Source organism: Hemiscyllium ocellatum, chromosome 26 (genome assembly GCF_020745735.1).
Source record: "Hemiscyllium ocellatum isolate sHemOce1 chromosome 26, sHemOce1.pat.X.cur, whole genome shotgun sequence".
Taxonomy (NCBI): Eukaryota; Metazoa; Chordata; class Chondrichthyes; order Orectolobiformes; family Hemiscylliidae; genus Hemiscyllium; species Hemiscyllium ocellatum.
In genome coordinates this window covers 37829713-37847599 of record NC_083426.1, presented here as the reverse complement: position 1 = coordinate 37847599, position 17887 = coordinate 37829713, and the positions used below count along the sequence as shown (strand labels likewise).

General features: G+C 40.1%; 1 protein-coding gene across 1 annotated transcript in view; it reads left to right on the top strand.

Annotated features, from left to right (window-relative positions):
* The window catches only part of ppfia4 (PTPRF interacting protein alpha 4), a 670948-nt gene extending 657164 nt beyond the window's left edge, over positions 1 to 13784 (top strand). Inside the window, exons 28-30 of the mRNA XM_060845158.1 lie at positions 5403 to 5577; positions 7156 to 7250; positions 13709 to 13784. Of these exons, the coding sequence (XP_060701141.1) occupies positions 5403 to 5577; positions 7156 to 7214 (234 nt within the window). The 3' untranslated portion in view covers positions 7215 to 7250; positions 13709 to 13784. The remainder of the gene's footprint in view (positions 1 to 5402; positions 5578 to 7155; positions 7251 to 13708) is intronic.
* Positions 13785 to 17887: the final 4103 nt, after the last annotated feature.

The following is a 17887-nucleotide window of genomic DNA, read 5'->3' as shown; positions in this document are numbered from 1 at the left end:
AGTTGCATAGTCTGCATCCTATTACAAATCAAAATCTTCCTCCAAATATATGGATATTTTTGTATGGTGCAAAAATATCCTCCCATGCCTCTGATGAGATCCCCACCCCAAATTCCTGGGTCCAGATCCCACAAGGCTGCTCAGTGTTCTTCAAGACATTACCTGCTAATAAATGGTAGAGGGTTCTGATCGAGAGAGTACCTGTGAACCAAAGTACTCTCCTCTCCACATCAGACTTATAGGGATTAACCAGTAAATGTAGTCTTTTTCTGTATAAAGTCCCGAATCCGAAAACATTGAAAGAGGTCCCTACTAGACAGTTCATGTTTCTGACTCATTGATTGAAAGGCATCTTGACCTCCCACTCTGTTGTTCCACTTCATCCCTCAGTCGAAGCAAAACATTCAGAGACAGTGTAGTTTTACCTCCTTCATCTTTATTCCAGGTCTTGGAGGGAGGGAGAGTGATTGCCCATGTGCACAGGGTCGTGAGTTCATAGTTTTCTCTGGAGCAGCAGTTTCTCAATGAATTTTATATAGTCATTTTACAGGGAGGAGCATCCAGATAAGGAAACATACATATTAATTGGGTGACCATTACAATTAACGAGTATCAATAGTGAAGATTAAGCCATCTGCTGTTACACAATGAATAACTGGCTTCACATAATGAATACTTTTCACCTTATTAAACTGACCTCACATAATGAATGCTTGCAATATTGTTAAGTAGCTCTACATAATGACTGCTTTTCCACCTTGTTAACCCATTATTCTTGCCTGCAACACCCCATTGTTAACTGTAAGTTGTTATCTGATCTGAGTCATGCTCAGTTGAACTTCTTGTGTCACAAAACTCAGAACTTAACTCTTTCCCTGTCTGCTTATATCCTATACACATTCACACCTCAAATAAGTCTCCCAAACAGGAAACTCCTCTCGACTCCCAGAACCTAAAGCCAGAATTCATCAATCCTGGTCGAAATCCTGACATTCCTACAATGGGAGGAATAAAGGAAGTTTTATATAAATTGCCCTCACTTTGTCGCTTCATTCTCCATGCTTTAACCGTGTTAAGGACAATCAGGTTTCTGCAATGCTCCATGACAGTCCTTATCTTGTCCATAAACAACAAAGTAATGAGGGGACATTTTACCTGGGAGGCCTCGATGTCCAGCCAAATTGACTTCAGCTCCTGGCAAGCACATAGGATAATAGGGAACTTAATTGATATTTCTTAAAATCTGGAAAGTCCACACCCCCCATCCCCTGTGGAAGTTGCAGTTTAGCAAGCTTAATTAGAGGTTGCCTATGACGCCACATGAAAGAACCGAGCCAACTGTTAAGCCTCCATAGTACTTGCCTGGGTAACATCAGAGGGAGCATTCGCATGGGATATAATAAACAAGGAAGAACATTCGTTTTAACCAGAGCTATTCTACCCAACCAAGATATTGGAAGAGCCTCCCAATGCTAAAGGTCCTGTCTTATCTTCTCCAGCAAACTACACAATATTAGCTTTATATAATTGATGAAAGGCTGGAGTAATAAAAAATGCCTACATACAGGAAACCTCCCTGTGACCACCTGAAAGGGAATCAGATTCCACCCCCAAGATCGGGTACTCTGACAAGACCCCCCACAAACCTCCACCTTCATAAAATTGATTTTACACCCCGAGAAAGAACCAAATAAGTTAATCATTTGTATTAAATGGGGCACAGACATTGTCGGGTTAGTTAGAAAAACAATAATGTTGTCTAAATAAAGGGCGATATTATGCCATCCTGACCCCACCTTCAGAGCAACTATATTGGGGTCCCTCTGGATAGCCTCTGCCAACGGCTCAATCACTAATGTAAACAGCAGCAGTGAAAGAAGGCACTTTTGTCGGCTGCCTCTACCAAAACTAAAATTATACCATTAGTGAGAACTGTTGCCTTAGGGCCACTATATAATACTGCCACCCACCTGACAAAGACTCACCAAAGACCAAACCGGTCCAGGACATAAAAGAGGTATGGGCACTCCATCCAGTCAAATGCTTTCTCTGTATCCAAGAAGACTACCAAACCCAGAATCAATTCTTGCTGGCACACCTAGACCATATTCAGTACTCTTCTAATGTTGTTAGAGGACCTGCAATCCTTAATAAAACCTGTCTGGTTCTCCTTTACAATGGAGGGCAATACCTCCTCCAACCTCAATGCCAGCATTTTCGACAAAAGTTTGAAATCTACGCTTAATAGCAATATGGGCCTGTACGAAGCACAATCCTCCAGAACTTGCCCTCTCTTAAGAATAAGGGAGACATTAGCTTCTCTCCGAGAGGATGGGAGGCAGTCCTGACTGTGTGAATAATTGTACATGTCCAACATTGGCCCAGCCAACATGGTTCTCAACTCCTTATAAAACTCGCTCTGAAATCCATCTGGGCTGGGCGCTTTACCATTCTGGAGCTGCCTCACCGCCTCCTGTATCTCTTGGATTGTCAGAGGGGCATTCAAAAGGGACACCTGCTCCACAGTTACGTCTGGGAAGTCCAAAATCTTAAAAAAGGACCCCATCTTTGCCAACCTGTCCTCAGAGCCCTCAGAATAGAATTTCCTAAATGCTGCATTAATCTTTTTGGAATCACAAGCGAGAGTACCAGCACACACGCTCATGGATGTGATAGATTGAAGGGGGAGGGGAGGCACTCTTCTTCCTGGTTAGACATGCCAGGTCTACCTGGCTTATCACCCTACTCAATTAACTTCTGTTTCGCAAAAGAGATCTCCCTCTTTGCTATCTGGGTGAGGGCAGAGTTTAGAGCAGCCCTGAGAGCTGTAATTCACTGCACCTTGGTCACAGTCAGCCTATCAAAGTATGTCATCTTGGCTGCCTTCAGCCTAGCATTGAGCATATGCTGCTGCTCTCCCCTCTGCCGTTTCCAGGTCACCGAGTATGAAATAATCAAACCCCTTGCGCCGGTCTCAGCAGTCTCCCAGAGCACCGACAGTTTCTTGGCCATACCCGAATTAATATCCCAAAATATTTTAAATTCCTCCGAAAAATACTCAATAAACTTACTGTCCTTCAGGAGGAAAGGATCCATGCGCCAATACTGCAAGCCTGTCCCATTGCCTCTGGCTTTAACCACCAGATACACTGGCGCATGATGAGAAATAGCTATGTTCCCAATTCTACAGGACTGCACCAAATCCAAAAAAACCGGTGGAGCAAAAAACATATCGATCCTAGTGTAGCACTTGTGTGGGTTAGAGAAGAAGGTAAAGACCCGACCCTCAAGGTGAAGATATCTCCATATGTCCATCAACAACTGCTCCCCACTCAGGTCCACCAGTTGTCTGGATTGCAGGATATGCCCGCAGGACCCCTGAGCATCCTATACACCTCGGGGTCCATAAGATGATTGAAGTCTCCCCATGTAATCATGTGGCGCTCTCCAAGGGCCATTAACCTAGAAAGTGCATCCATTAAACATTTGAGGGGGTGTGGCAGGGGTCAACATACATTCAAAATCCTGTACTCTTCTCCATGTATTAAAGCTTTGAGGATTACGGACCATCTATATTCATCCTTAATTTGGTCTAACAGCTGAAATGGGAGATTCTTCTGCATGGGTTCAGTTACTCCTCTGCTTTTAGAATTAAAGGACGAGAAAAACACCCCGCCGAACCCTCTCTGGTGTAACTTTAAATATTCCTTATTGCCTAAATGTGTTTCTTGCAGCATGGCTGCATCAACCCTTCCTTTTCTAAGGCTCAAAAGTATCTTCTTTGTCTTAATCGGCGAATGACTGCCCTTAATATTCCAGGTGCACCATTTTAACAAACAATTAGCCAAGACAGCCCGCGATTCCCTGAGAGAAAGAACCCTACCCATAATGTACTGACTGAAAACAGTAAAAGATTTGTATAAACTAGAAAACACAACTACAAAATCTACCAAAGCAAAACTTCTAAAAGCTACTTCTACAATGAACCAACACATAAAACAAATAAGAGAAGACTTTTGCCTTGCCCACAGGGGGCTCTCACACAACCCACTATCCCCTCCATGGCTGCTCCTAGCTGAAACCAGGCAAAACTAAGTTTAAAAAAATGTATCTTTTATAACAGGAAAATTAGAAGTGGACATTCAACCATCCCACCCATACTTTGACCCCAGTCAATACTGATTAAAAAAAAATCCATAACCCTTACTACATCTCAGACCAAGAAAGAAAAAAGGGAATATTCGAAAAATGACAAAGGGAGGAGAGAAAGAAGAGAAAAAAGAAGACATCTCCACATATTAAAAGAACAATACCAGGTAAACAAGATAAACCACAGGAAAAAACAAAGGAAACGCTATTGTCCATTTTACTTGAACCAGCCAGTCTCTTTTAAAGTGTCCAGGAAGTCCTTTGCCTTTTCTGATGAGTCAAAATTAAACACAGTCCCTCCGTGCCAGATATCTTACAGAGTACTGAATATTCAAGTCTCTTAGCCTCTTCTATTCCTCATCAAAGGCCATCCTCTTGCGGATCACAGCCACACAAAGTCCTGGAAAAACATAATTTTTGATCCCTTGCAGATCAGGGTCTGTAGACCCTTCTCCAGTGCTCTGGAAGCTTCCAACACCACTTTCTTATCTCTGTAATGCTGGAGTCGCACTGGGACCGGGTTGAGGGCGTTGGTCCGATCCAGGCTTGTGCACTGTGACCTAGTGGTCCCGCTTGACTTGAGGCCTGCCCTCAACCTCCAGCCCCAAGAACTGTGGGAACCATTGCTCCAGAAAGCTCCTGTTCCGGCAACCCAATCAGATAGTTGCTCTTCCGATGGCCTCGATTTCCGAGGTTGTTGACCTGCTCCACTAAGTCCTGTACCTGCCTCTCCAAGGCCTGGACTTTACCCGCCGAGGATTCTGCTGCGGTTTCTGAAGCCGCAGTCTGCTGCTCCACCTCCTCCACGTGCTGGATCTCCTGCTCATACGTTTGCAGCATGATAGGTTCCAGCCTGGTCTGGTCTCCTCCATCACTGAATCGATCTTCTCTGAGTTTCGCAGCCTCTGAGACCAGGCTGTGCTGCGCAGGTAGGTCCAAAAGGATGTTCGCGGAAGCCACACTGTGGCCGCGGGCGTTTCTGTTGCTACAGGGGAATGCCCTGCTTGTTGCCATCCACATGGCCCTTTTCCCTTCTTCATCTTTCCTGATCACCAAAACTAATACACAACAATTCTGAGCACCTACGACTACCGATTTTTGCCACAATAGCTAAAAAGGGGAGGGTAAATGCATCTTGCCTGGGTTATGGTGCAGAGCTATGAGATCGCCGCCATCTTGGATCTCCTTAAACCCGCTCTTAAATATCTCAAATTCCAGCGGTACCACAGCTGTTATTCTTTCTGATATTACAGGGCGATGACAAAAGTTTTAGACGGGCACCATCATGGCGAAAGCGTTTTCGACCACGAGAAATCCACGGTATCACCATGATGGCAGGGTCTACAGAAACACTACCTGCAGGGTTCAGGGTTACAGCAATGTCCAGCCCAGCTCCATCAGTACAACCGAAGAAAATTCAACCAGAAGGTAATTAAATCCACCTTTTACCAGCCATCAGCTGCAGTTAATTCCGTCTGTAATTTATAATGTGCAAAAGTAAAGTCATCAATTCATTGTATAAACAAGGTCTAAGTAGGTATCTGATGAGGAATCAGTTTATTACAGTGGTACAATAAAGGTAGAGGTCAGAGCTAGTTCTGGTGCATCGCAAATAAACTAGCTGACAATTAGCTGTGTTGCAGTAATATAAACTTAAAGTGCATGAATTGGAACTTCATGATATAAATTAGATGAAATATTTTATATTGGGCAGTATTTTCAAAACAGCAATATCAAATTTCAATATTAAAGCCATAATGAGTGAATTGACAATGCTAACGAGACATTATTCTGAACTCAGCTTTGAAAAAAACGTTCATGGTACATGGGCTTCACTGGCTAAGACAGCATTTACTGTCCTTCTCCAACTTCCCTGGATTAGGTGCTTGTCAGCTGTCCTCTTGAACTGCTTCAGTTTATTTAATATAGGTAGACCCACGATGTTGTTCGGCAAGGAGTTTTATGAATTTGACCTATTGTGTAATATTTGTAATTTGTTCAGCCTGATTTATATCTAATGCTCCAAAAAACATGAATCATAAAATTTTGAAATAGTAAATGTTAATCAAGCTCTCTAACTTCATTTCCTGTTAGTCAATTGTTCGTCATTTGTATTCTAGGGGAATTATGAAAAGAAATCAATTTACTTCATTCAAGCAGTCTTTAGTATTCCTACACTCGTTCATTGGACATCATGCTACCACTAATATCATTTTCAATGATTTTTGTTATTTTCTCCAGAGCGCATTTACCCATTCAGTTCTAACTCTGCAAATATGCATGGGGTGCTAATAAGCATGGTGAACCTTTTACTTGACATTAACCCCTGCAAATCTGTATGTACGTTAAGAGACAGCTTGGCAGCAAGAGAGAGCTGCGATCCACGAACTCTGCCCAGGGTAAAATGCTGACATTAGCATCACTTTGTGGTTCAGATGGTTAAAGTGCTGAGCACTGGAGATCCTGAGACTGCACTGAGTTAGATTATCTCAACTAGGCCTGCACTGTGGGGTGAGGTAAAGCAACTTCAGCCCAGGGTTCCAGCAACTACTGCTACTGCTGTGCAATTCTGCTTATCAGATTAATTTCTCTTGAACTGAGTCACTTGCTCAACCATTTCAGAGGGCATTGAAGAGGTAATCTGATCTGGAGCCACATGGAAGCCAAACTGGCTAAGCTTCCTTTAGGAAAGGGAAAGCAGTGGTGAACCAGGCTCATATGACAATCATTGACAGTTTCTTGGTTACCATTATCAAGACTAGGTTTCCATTCCAGATTTTAAAAATTGATGTTAAATTTCACTGGCTGCAGTCATGAGAGTTGAATCCACATCCCCAATGGGTTTGCCTGCTCCTTTTGGTTTCTAGTCCGTTGATAGTACTATCTGCCACCATTTTCCCTGGTTTGAAGTTTCGCTTTCTATGTTTGTACTAACTTGCAAGAATGATTTGTAACACTTACTGCATGCTGTGTGTTTTCTTGTCATTTGTCATAAATGGAACATAGTCGGCACATCAGGGACACAGAGGTTAGACACATCAACAGTCCGCACTTACTCCTGCTGACAGCCAGGTCAGTCAGGGAGTCAGCAGTCATTACCAGTGAGTATGCAATTTCTACTTACTGTTTTTCCTTGTCCTGTGCATAGAAGAGAGAATTTGAGATAATTTTGTCCGCTGTAAAGGAGTGCACAATAATAAGGTTTGCAATCTGAAATTGAAAATTCATAATGTCGAAGAATTTTAGTCCTGATAACTTGTATTTTTTTTTATGTGGCTTGTACAAGGATCAGTCTGTTTAATCTGTAACTTTATTTGCATGGTATTAATGTTGCCAACTTGTGCATAGTGAGAACATGCCTTCACCAAAGATATCAATTGCCTGAAAAAGTGTTATTATTTATAGATAAATATTATTTGTCAGCCTATTTCATTTCTAAGTATAAACAGCAAGTAAAATATGCAGCAGATTTGATTATTGGATTCGGTGAAATCAGTTAAATGATTCAGGGTCCTGAAAATGAAGGTCAGTCTATATTCAGGCATCATTTTTGATACATGTCCCAGGTAATGACTATGTCCATCAAGAGAGTTTGGCCATTACCTCTTGGTGTTCAAGGATGTTAACAATCACTGAAACCCCTACTAACAACAATCCATAAGTTACCATTGACCAAAAACGGAACCGACTAGGCATATAAATATTATGGCTACAAGAGCAGGTCAGAGGCTAGGAATTCTGCAGGGCAGGACTTATAAAGTTAGTGGCAGGGCTGTGGGACGTGTTGCTGAACAAAGAGACTTTTGGGTGCAGATGCATAGTTCCTTGAAACTGGCATCACAGATAGATAGGGTGGTGAAAAAAGCATTTGACATGCCTGCCTTCATAGAATATAGAACAGTATAGCGCAGAACAGGCCCTTCAGCCCTTGATGTTGCACCGACCTGTGAACTAATCTAAGCCCATCCCGTACACTATCCCATCATTACCCATATGCTTATCTAAGGACTGTTTAGATGCCCCTAATGCAGCTGAGTTAAGTACATTTGCAGGCAAGGCATTCCATGCCCTCGCCACTCTGAGTATAGAATCTGCCTCTGACATCTGACTTGAATCTATCACCCCTCAATTTGTAGCTATACCCCCTTGTACAAGTTGATGTCATCATCCTAGGAAAACAACTCTCACTACCCACCCTATCTAATCCTCTGATCATCTTGTATAACTCTATCAAATCCCATCTTAGCCTCCTTCTCTCCAATGAGAATAGACACAAGTCCCTCAGCCTTTCCTCATAAGATCTTCTCTCCAGACCAGGCAACATCCCGGTAAATCTCCTCTGCACCTTTTCCACTGCTTCCACATCCTCCCTGTAATGGGTCAACCAGAACTGTACACAATATTCAAAGTCTGCGTCTGAGTCATTTATAAAAATGACAAACAGCAGTGGTCCTAAAACAGATCCTTGTGGCACACCCCTAGTAACCTGACACCAGGCTGAATAATTTCCTTCAACCACCACTCGCTGCCTTCTTTCAGAAAGCCAGTTACTAATCCAAGCTGCTAAGTCACCCTCAATCCCATGCCTCCGCATTTCTCCAGGAGCCAACCTTGTGGAACCTTATCAGAGGCTTTACTGAAGTCCATGTACACCATGTCAACTGTCCTACCCTCTTCCACATTCAGGGTCACCTTCTCAAGAAACTCAATGAGGTTTATGAGACACGACCTGCCCTTGACAAAACCATGTTGACTATCTGAAATCAAATTGTTGCTTGCTAGATGATTATAAATCCTATCTCTAGTAAACTATTCCAAAACCTTTCCTACAACAGACGTAAGGCTCACTGCTCTATAATTATCTGTGTCATCTCTACTATCATTCTTGAACATGGGCACAACATTTGCGATCCTCCAGCCCTCTGGTCCTAAACCTGTAGACAGTGACGACTCAAAGCTCAAGGCCAAAGGCTCCGCTATCTCCTCCCTAGCTTCCCAGAGAATCCTTGGTAAGCCCAGGGGACTTACCTACTTTCACACCTTCTAGAATTGATAACACCTCCTTGTTACTAACATCAATCTTTTCTAGCCCATTCCTCTGTCTTCTCCTCTACAATATTCTGCTTTTCCTGAGTGAAAGTGGATAAGAAATATTCATTTAGCACCTCTCCGATCTCCACAGCGTCCACACGCAACTTCCCACTCCTGTCTTTAACTGGCCCTATTCCTACCCTAGTCATCGTTTTATTCCTCACATAGCTATAGAAGGCTTTAGGGTTCTCCTTTATTCTACCTGCTAAATACTGCTCATGTCCCCTCCTTACTCCTCTTAACTCTCTCTTTAAATCTTTTCTAGCTAATCTGTAACTCTCCATCGCCTCATCTGAGCCATCTCGTCTCAATGTCACATAAGCCTGCCTCTTCCACTTAACAAGAGGTACAATTCCTTTAGTAAACCACGGCTCCGTTAACTTATCACTTTCTCTCTGCCTGACAGGAACGTACCTATCAAGGACATGCAATATCTGTTCCTTCAACCAGCTCCACATTTTTATTGTCCCCATCCCCTGCATTTTGCTACCCCTTTCTATGCCTCCTAAGTCTTGCCTAATTGCATTATAATTGCCCTTACCCCATCTATAAATCTTGCCTTGTAGCACGTACTTAGCCCTTTCCATCGCTAAACTAAATGTAACCGAATTATGGTCACTCTCTCCAAAGTGCTCACCTACCACTAAATTAAAAACCTGGCCCGGTCCATTACCAAGTACCAGAGCCAGTGTGGCCTCCCCTCTTATCGGCCCTTCGACATACTGTGACAGGAAACTTTCCTGCACGCATTGGCCAAAAACTGATCCATCTGACATATTAGAGTTATTGCATTTCCAGTCAATGTTGAAGAAGTTTAAAAGTCCCCCATAATGGCCACCCTGTTTCTTACACTTCTGCCCAGAATTGTTTTGCCAGTCCTTTCCTCCGCATTCTTTGGTCAGTGCATTGAGTATAGGAGATGGGACATTATGTTACGGCTATAAAGCACATTGTTGAGGCCAGGTTGAGAATATAGCGTTCAACTCTTGTCTCCCTGCTTCAGGAAAGATGTTGTGAAACTTGAAAGCGTTCAGAAAAGATTTATAAGGATGTTGCCAGGGTTGGAGGCTTTGAGCTATAGGGAGAGGTTGGAGAGGCTGGGACTTTTCTCTCTGAAGCATTGGAGGCTGACGGGTCACCTTATAGAGGTTTATAAAATTGTCAGGCACATTATTATGGAGAAAAGCCACGGTCTTTTTCCAGGGTAGGGAAGTCCAAAGCTAGAGCACATAGGTTTAAGGTGAGAGGGGTTAGATTTAAGAGGGACCTACGTGGCAACTTTTACACGTAGAGGGTGGTGTGTGTATGCCAGAGAAAGTGGTGGAGGCGGTTACAATAACAACATTTAAAACATCTGGATGGTATATGAATAGGAAGGGTTTGGAGGGATATGGGCCAAATGCTGGCAAATGGCATGAGATCAGTTTCAGATCTCAGGCTGTCATGGAAGAATTGGACCGAAAGGTCTGTTTCTGTGCTTTGTAACTCTCTGACTCTATGAGTCACTCACCACCTGACTTCCCAAGCCTGTCCAGCATCTGCAAGGCAGAAATTAGGGGTGTGATGGAATACTGTCCACTTGCCTGGATGAGTGCAGATCAAACAACACTGAAGAAACCTGACACTATCAAGGATAAAAGCAGCATGCTTTATAAGCATCATATCCACAAATGTTCACTCCCTCCACTACCAACATTTAGTAGCAGTGGTGTTTACAAGATGCACCGGAGAAGTTCACCAAGGCTCCTCAGCCCTTGACCACTATCATCTAAAAGGAGAAGGGTTGCAAATACATGGGAATATTAACACCTACAAGTTGCATCCAAGTCACAATTCTGACTTAGAAATATATTACTGTTCCTTCAGTGACTGAGTCAAAATCCTGGAACTTCCTCCCTCATGGCACTGTGGATGTACTTACACCAGACATACTGCAGCAATTGAAGGCAGCAACTCACCAGCATCTTCTCAAGGAATCTTCAACAGGAATGGCCAATAAATGGTAGCCCAGACAGTGACAAGCACATCCCATGAATGAATAAAAATAAAATTCTGCCTTTTCATATATGCTGAAGTGGAAAATTGAGAGTCATAACTATTTTCCATGATGGACTTGTCTATTCTCATGCCTGAGCTCAGTGAATGATGTCAGCTGTTTAACTGCATTGCCTGGCAACGGTACTCTCAAGCCGCAGTCAACAAGTTAAGGATGTCCATTTTATCAAGGGCAACAAGTAAAATAGTTCATCTTTAGTGGCGTCTGTGTGTAAGAATATCTGTCCTTGGGATGTGGCCATCACTGGCTAGGCCAGTGGTTATTGGCCATTCTGAATTGCCCTTGACAGTAACCTAACTGTGCACTCGTGAGGAACAGTATAGTAAATATTACATAAATCATGACATTCCTTAGAAGGTTTTACTTGTCTGCAGTCTGCATCCATAGGCATTTGTCATGACAGCTCGAAAAATATTGTTGTTGATGATCAAATTTTCCTTTTATGGCTACTGTAATCTTAGCAACTCTTTAGTACATTAAGCTCAATACAGTTTGCAATCATAAAATGATATTTTCAGTATTCAGGCAGTCTCTCACACACTGCAATCAAATTTCCTTTCTGCAGAATTACATCTGATGGTTTTAACCCAACCTCTATTTCATCCAACTTAGTATTCATAGGTGCTCTTGGGGGCATGGATTCTAACTATTCCATACACATCTCACCATCATTTTATTTTGAACTTATAGCCTTCAGTTTTTCTAAAGGAATTTGACCATAGCAAATGACATGTGTAATCTTCTTCCTTGTCAACTGCAAACACAAAATTTCACAGAATATAGTAGAGTCTCCACTAGAAGACGTGAGAATAGAAAATAAATTGTTTGATGACTTGCCATGATTTTGGGGTATTACTGTGGGATCTTGAGTTATTTCTGATGAATGTTGTGACTGGATTTTAATTCACACGGAAGACAGTTTTATTCTTCAGTCTGAAATTATGAGTTTTAAAGGTTGTCTGAATCCAGCTTTGAATGTTTTTATTTACTTCTTTAACATTGTATATGTATAATTTAGAATTTGGAATGAAGAATAAATCATTTTAAAAGCAAAACAAGATGTAATTCAAACATAATTCAGATTGCAAACTTCTCAAGTGCCTGTCTTCCTTCAGAGTCTTGGGTTATTTAGTGTGGTTCCAAAATATTCTGAATCCCAGGAGTCACAGATTATATCGAACAGCTTTCCACAAGTAGAATGAGCTGTTGCTTCAGATTTCACAATTAGGTTTGATGATTCTTTCCGATCCTTTTGTCCACCATCTCCTCTCCACTGTTACCATGTCTGAAATTGTTAAAATGAGATTTTGGGCATTGATCACATAACTGCCCCATAAAAGCAAAATAGAACTGTACTTTGCAACTAATTTTACACATCTCACACTTTTATTTTGAAGATAAAGGGAATTTTGTGTTTAAGGAATTTGAAATCTGGTTACTTTTAGGGAATGGCATTACTTGAACCACAATGGATAATAGCACTTATGAATTTGATGTGCATGACAGATCTCTAAAGATGCAACTCTATACCAATAAGCTATAACTACAAAGTGAATGTTCAGAGCTGGATAACACTACTGACATCAAAGTAAACATTCAAGTTTGTAAACCTCTTGGACCAACTTCACCCTACTTTATTTTGTTTTAAAGAAACGTCTTTTTCTTTTGTCATTCTCTTATAAATCTGGGTGTCACTGGCAAGGCTAGCATTCGTTGCCCATCCCTCATTGTCCATCCCTCATTGTCCTTGAACTGAGTAACTTGCTAGGCCATGGCAAAGGGCAGTTCAGAGACAATTACATTGCTGCAAGCCAAAACAGGTAAGGACAACAGATTTCCTTCCCTAAAGGATGTGAGTAAGCCAAATAGATTATTATGGCAATTGATAATTGTTTCTTGGTCACTGTTACTGAGACTAGATTTTTTTCCAGATTTAATTTATTGAGTTTGAATATGGTAGCATTTGAACTCATGACCCCAGTATGAACATCAGAAATAATAATGACAATGCTGCCAATAAAAATAATTTTGCTACCTCAAAACAAAAATGCATTGCTGATCTTTGGTGAGAGAGCAGGAGCAGCATTTAGAACAACTGACCTCAGTATCCCTGGGCTGAGGGGTACTTTTTTTTAGAAAAGGACAGCTCAGGTTCTCATCTGTCCTCATTATCCAATAACTCACTCACTGCAATGTGTAAGGACATGGAGGCCAAGTGTGGACAGAATTGTGACAGCTTTGAGGCCTCCCACAGTTGAATAAGCTGCTGAAATTTATATGTCCGTGCGGTTCTAGAGCAAAGCATGGGTCCCTGTTTACTCTAGGAAGCAAGTACCTCTAGGATAGGTAGAGGGAAAGCTGATTTGGAAAGTATATAATTACCAGTTAAGAATTTTTCTTTCTCTCTTCCAGTCCATTCCCACTACCTGTATGGACACATGCTGGCTGCCTTTCGGGAATAATCCACTCCATCTCTGTGAGATCAACAATGGATGTCAAAAGCTGCTGCACACTAAATGAAATGGCACAGATGGTTCAGATGTACATTGAATATAAATGGGCAATAGTTTTACTTCAGTTCAGAAACAAAATCTTAAACTTATCATTTTATTTATCTAGTAATGACTTCCTTTATGAGATTATACTTTACAAAGCTGGTAGAAAATTCTAGGGATCCATTTTTGAGCTATTTTATTGTAATATTGTTCTAGTACAGTCAGTAGTAAGTTCTGTCAACTTTTAACCTCAAGTACCATTGTGGTTTCATTGGTTGTAGTAAATTTTCTCAAGTGTATCATACCTGCTGTATGTAACTGTATGGCCATGAAGTAATGCAAGTTTTTTATGTAAATGTATATAATATGGCTGACTGTAACAGCATTTTTTAGATAATTTAATGGAATTTGAAGTATGTAGACTCAACCTAAATGCTGTCTTAATCATTGTTTCTGCCATTTTTATCTTGCCAATACCTTTTACAGGCATCCTGTTCCATTCAATGAGGAATTGTTCGTTTTCAACGAATGAAGTGTGGTGCAATTACTTGTCTGCCATATTAGCTGTAGCATAACATGTGACTGGATGGCTTGAATCCTGATTATTTTTAGGTTGTTGTTGAAACACAAAGGTGAAACAGACTTCTGTGTATGTAAGCATTGAATCTCTATTCAATGGCAATTCCTAGTTCTGGGAGACACTTGCTCCACTGAACATTTTTAAAATAGATATACTGAATAGTACTTCAAAAGGAATTTAGCTCAGCCTTGTGTCTGCACAAAGGATTTGTTTCCTTTATTTTTGCCTCATGAATCCTTGAGTCTTACATATAAAGTCTTTTTAGTTCACTTTCCTCAAGTGCATCTGGAATGCTTTTCTCTGCTCCACATCAACCCTCTCTCTTCCCAGCATATGTGGACCTGGTTACAAAGGATATTTTTTAAAAGTATATATACACTAGAAATATTACATCCATTTTTATGAAGCTGCAAAGCAGTACAGCATCCAAAAGGTTTCAGCTTTCAATGCTGACCATTCTGATTTCTGATATGATAGTCGTCACTGATGTTAACGGAGCAATTTTGAAGTGGACAGTTTCTATTGCAAAATGTTCTTTAAATATTCTGTAAGATATATGGTTACTAAAAACTTTGCTTTTTTTTTCCAAGTGATGCCTTGTAATCTTTAAACAAGGTACCTCCTCTTGTGATTTCCCACTTTAAGTGTGGCCTCCAAAACCAGAATCAAGGCATTTTGCCTTTCCCCCTCTTTTTAAATGAATATGACAATCTAATTGTAGTTTGAAAGAATATTATGAGGCAGATGTCCACTGTTAAAGTGGCCATGGCCATTATACCTAGGATGCAAGGAACTGATTACATGAAGTTAGTATCAAGTTAACACTTACTTCAGCTTGTCCAGTTATTTCCTGAAGAATTTAGCCAGGTTCCTTTTAAAGTGTGTTAAAATGGCTAAGCACTGGCACTTTCTGTTCCTCAAGTCTTTGTGACTATTCCTTGAAAAATATTGAACGTTGATATGAGGATTGCTGAAATGTTGATCATGTTTTATAAATTCATTTTTAATAAATTGTTATATAGTCCATCTAAGCTAATGAAGGGTATATGGTTTTAATTCAGCACTTTGTGGGGAGGTTAAAATAATTCTTGAACATGAACTATTTTACAAACACTATAATTAAATATTCTCAGTAAAGAATTTTAATTCCCAAGTGCCACAAAGAAAAAAATGCTATAATTTCTTCACAAATCTTATTTAATGAATTAAACATCATGCATAGAATGAATACAGGACCACAGACTGAACTGACACTGAGCTGTGACTGTGAAGGTCAGTGTTATACATTAAAGCCCAGAAAAAATAAGAAGTCATAAATACGTATTTTAATAACAGCTGCAATGTTGTCACCCAAAGTTTTATCAAAATTGTTCAATAAATTTAGGAAATGTCATTGGCATTTCCTAAATCCAATTTCCTTCTGCCTAATAAATTTATGAACAGCCCCCACTTTAGTTATTAGCTCTCAAAAGCCAGCATGATTAATAAAAGTGCATGAAATTCACTTTGTCTAATCTTGGGAAAGCAAACATGTTGAGTAGCTGGTATTGTCCCTTCATATTTCTTAATCAAAAGGCTAGATTTCCAAAGTTATTCAAATGTTTTAACTTGGAGTGTTTTTAAATCACTTTTTAATTATGTTGAACAAACATTGTCTCTGCCTTATCAAGTTCCCCCCTCTGAAAATATTAGTAGTATGTGAGAAACATCTTTTTTAATGAAATTTATTGTCAATACTACACTCTGAATGATCTCATTGCTTGTTTTAACCTTCATTTAACTAATTAAATTGTGTTTTAAAGGTATCCAGTAGTATCTTGTGGCAATTCATTTAATCCATCTGATTGTTTTTATTGGCTTTCTTTGTGAAAGAATTTATTGGTGCGTTTTGTGTCAGAATACATACTTTTCAAATTAGATTGCAAAGATGTGGTTCAGGAAGTGTGCTGTTCAGAGTTTTGAAAGTGATTAAATTATTCAGTTAAGATGGAGAGGGGCTCATGCCATCTTATCAAAGTCCAGCTCTGCTCTATTTAAAGACATGGCTTACTATCACACATACTTACACACACCCATTTACTCAAATGCCATAGACATAGTTTAAAATCTGTTTGATATATCAAGCGCATTTGTAATATGATCTGGCTCTGTACTCCTTCATCTGCCTTTAAATTATGGTCATATTTAATTCAGTCTATGTTAAATTAGTAAAGGACTTTCCTTCACCTTTGTAATAAAATCCTCAGCTCATTATGTAATTAATGGACATTCTGTTTCTTTTTAAAAAAAACACTTCTTTATTTTGTCTTTCAGGCAGTGATATTGTACTCAGTCATTGGTTTTGCACTTTCTTTTATTCTCGCCAAGTTTGCCTTGTCACGTGGTAATTGTCATTTTACCAAATGTACTAACTCAAAGAAAAAAATGTACATAAACTGATGAAACAGTGAATGATAACTGTCAACTCTACTGTTGTTTGACTGTACAGCATTTTTGTTTCTTATTGCCTGTTTTTTTAATGATGAACATTTCTTCTGAGTGTGCTGAGATAATGATGAAAACTTTGGTGAATAGACCGTATCCCATTTTTATTCTCCAACACATGGGTTGGGGATGTTTCATATGTGATCGATCGTACATACTTATTTGCCTGTTTACTTATGTGTTAATACCATGTGTTTTTGTTTTGTTTATAAATATTGCAGTTTATAACATTTGGATCTGTAAGAGTCATCACTGGAGTTGTATTTACCATAAAAGGTGGGAGCAGAACTAAGCCTTTAGCACATCAAGTCAGCTGTGCCATTTGATAAGATAAATCAAACCCGATAATGCACAACTCCACTTTCCTGCCTTTTCACATAACTCTTGGTTTGCTTACTGATTAAAAATCTGTCTATCTCAGCCTTTAATATATTTAATGACATGACCTGTACGGCTCTCTGTGGTAAGGATTGCACTGGAAAAAAAATTCATATCTCTCACTTAAATGGGCGATCCCTTTCTCTGAGATTATGCTTTTTGGTCCTGAAATTTCCCTCAAGGAGAAACAATCTCTTCACATCTACTGTATCAAGCCCACAAAGAGTGTTGCATGTTTCAATCAGGTGTTTGTCATTTTTCTAAAGTCCAATGAGAACAGGCCTAACCTACTCAACCTCTCCTCAAAGAAAATCTCATCATACTCAAGATCAACCTCGTGAACCTTCCTTAAACTACTCCCAATATCATTATATCTTATCCTGGATATGTAGACCAAAGCAAGATATACTTACATTGAAGACAATCCAGAGAACATTCATGAGGTTGATCCCAGATGTGGAGGTATTTTCTTATGAGGAAACCCTTAGAATTCAGTAGAATAAGGTTCAATGGGTGAGATTGGGACAACATAAAGCAAGGCAAACCAACTGGGAATCATCCACTTTTCGATTATAATGATGTTCATTGTGACAAAACTTTGGACTTTTAATTTAAAAGGAAGAGGTTTCTATCTCATATGAACCTATCCCCTCA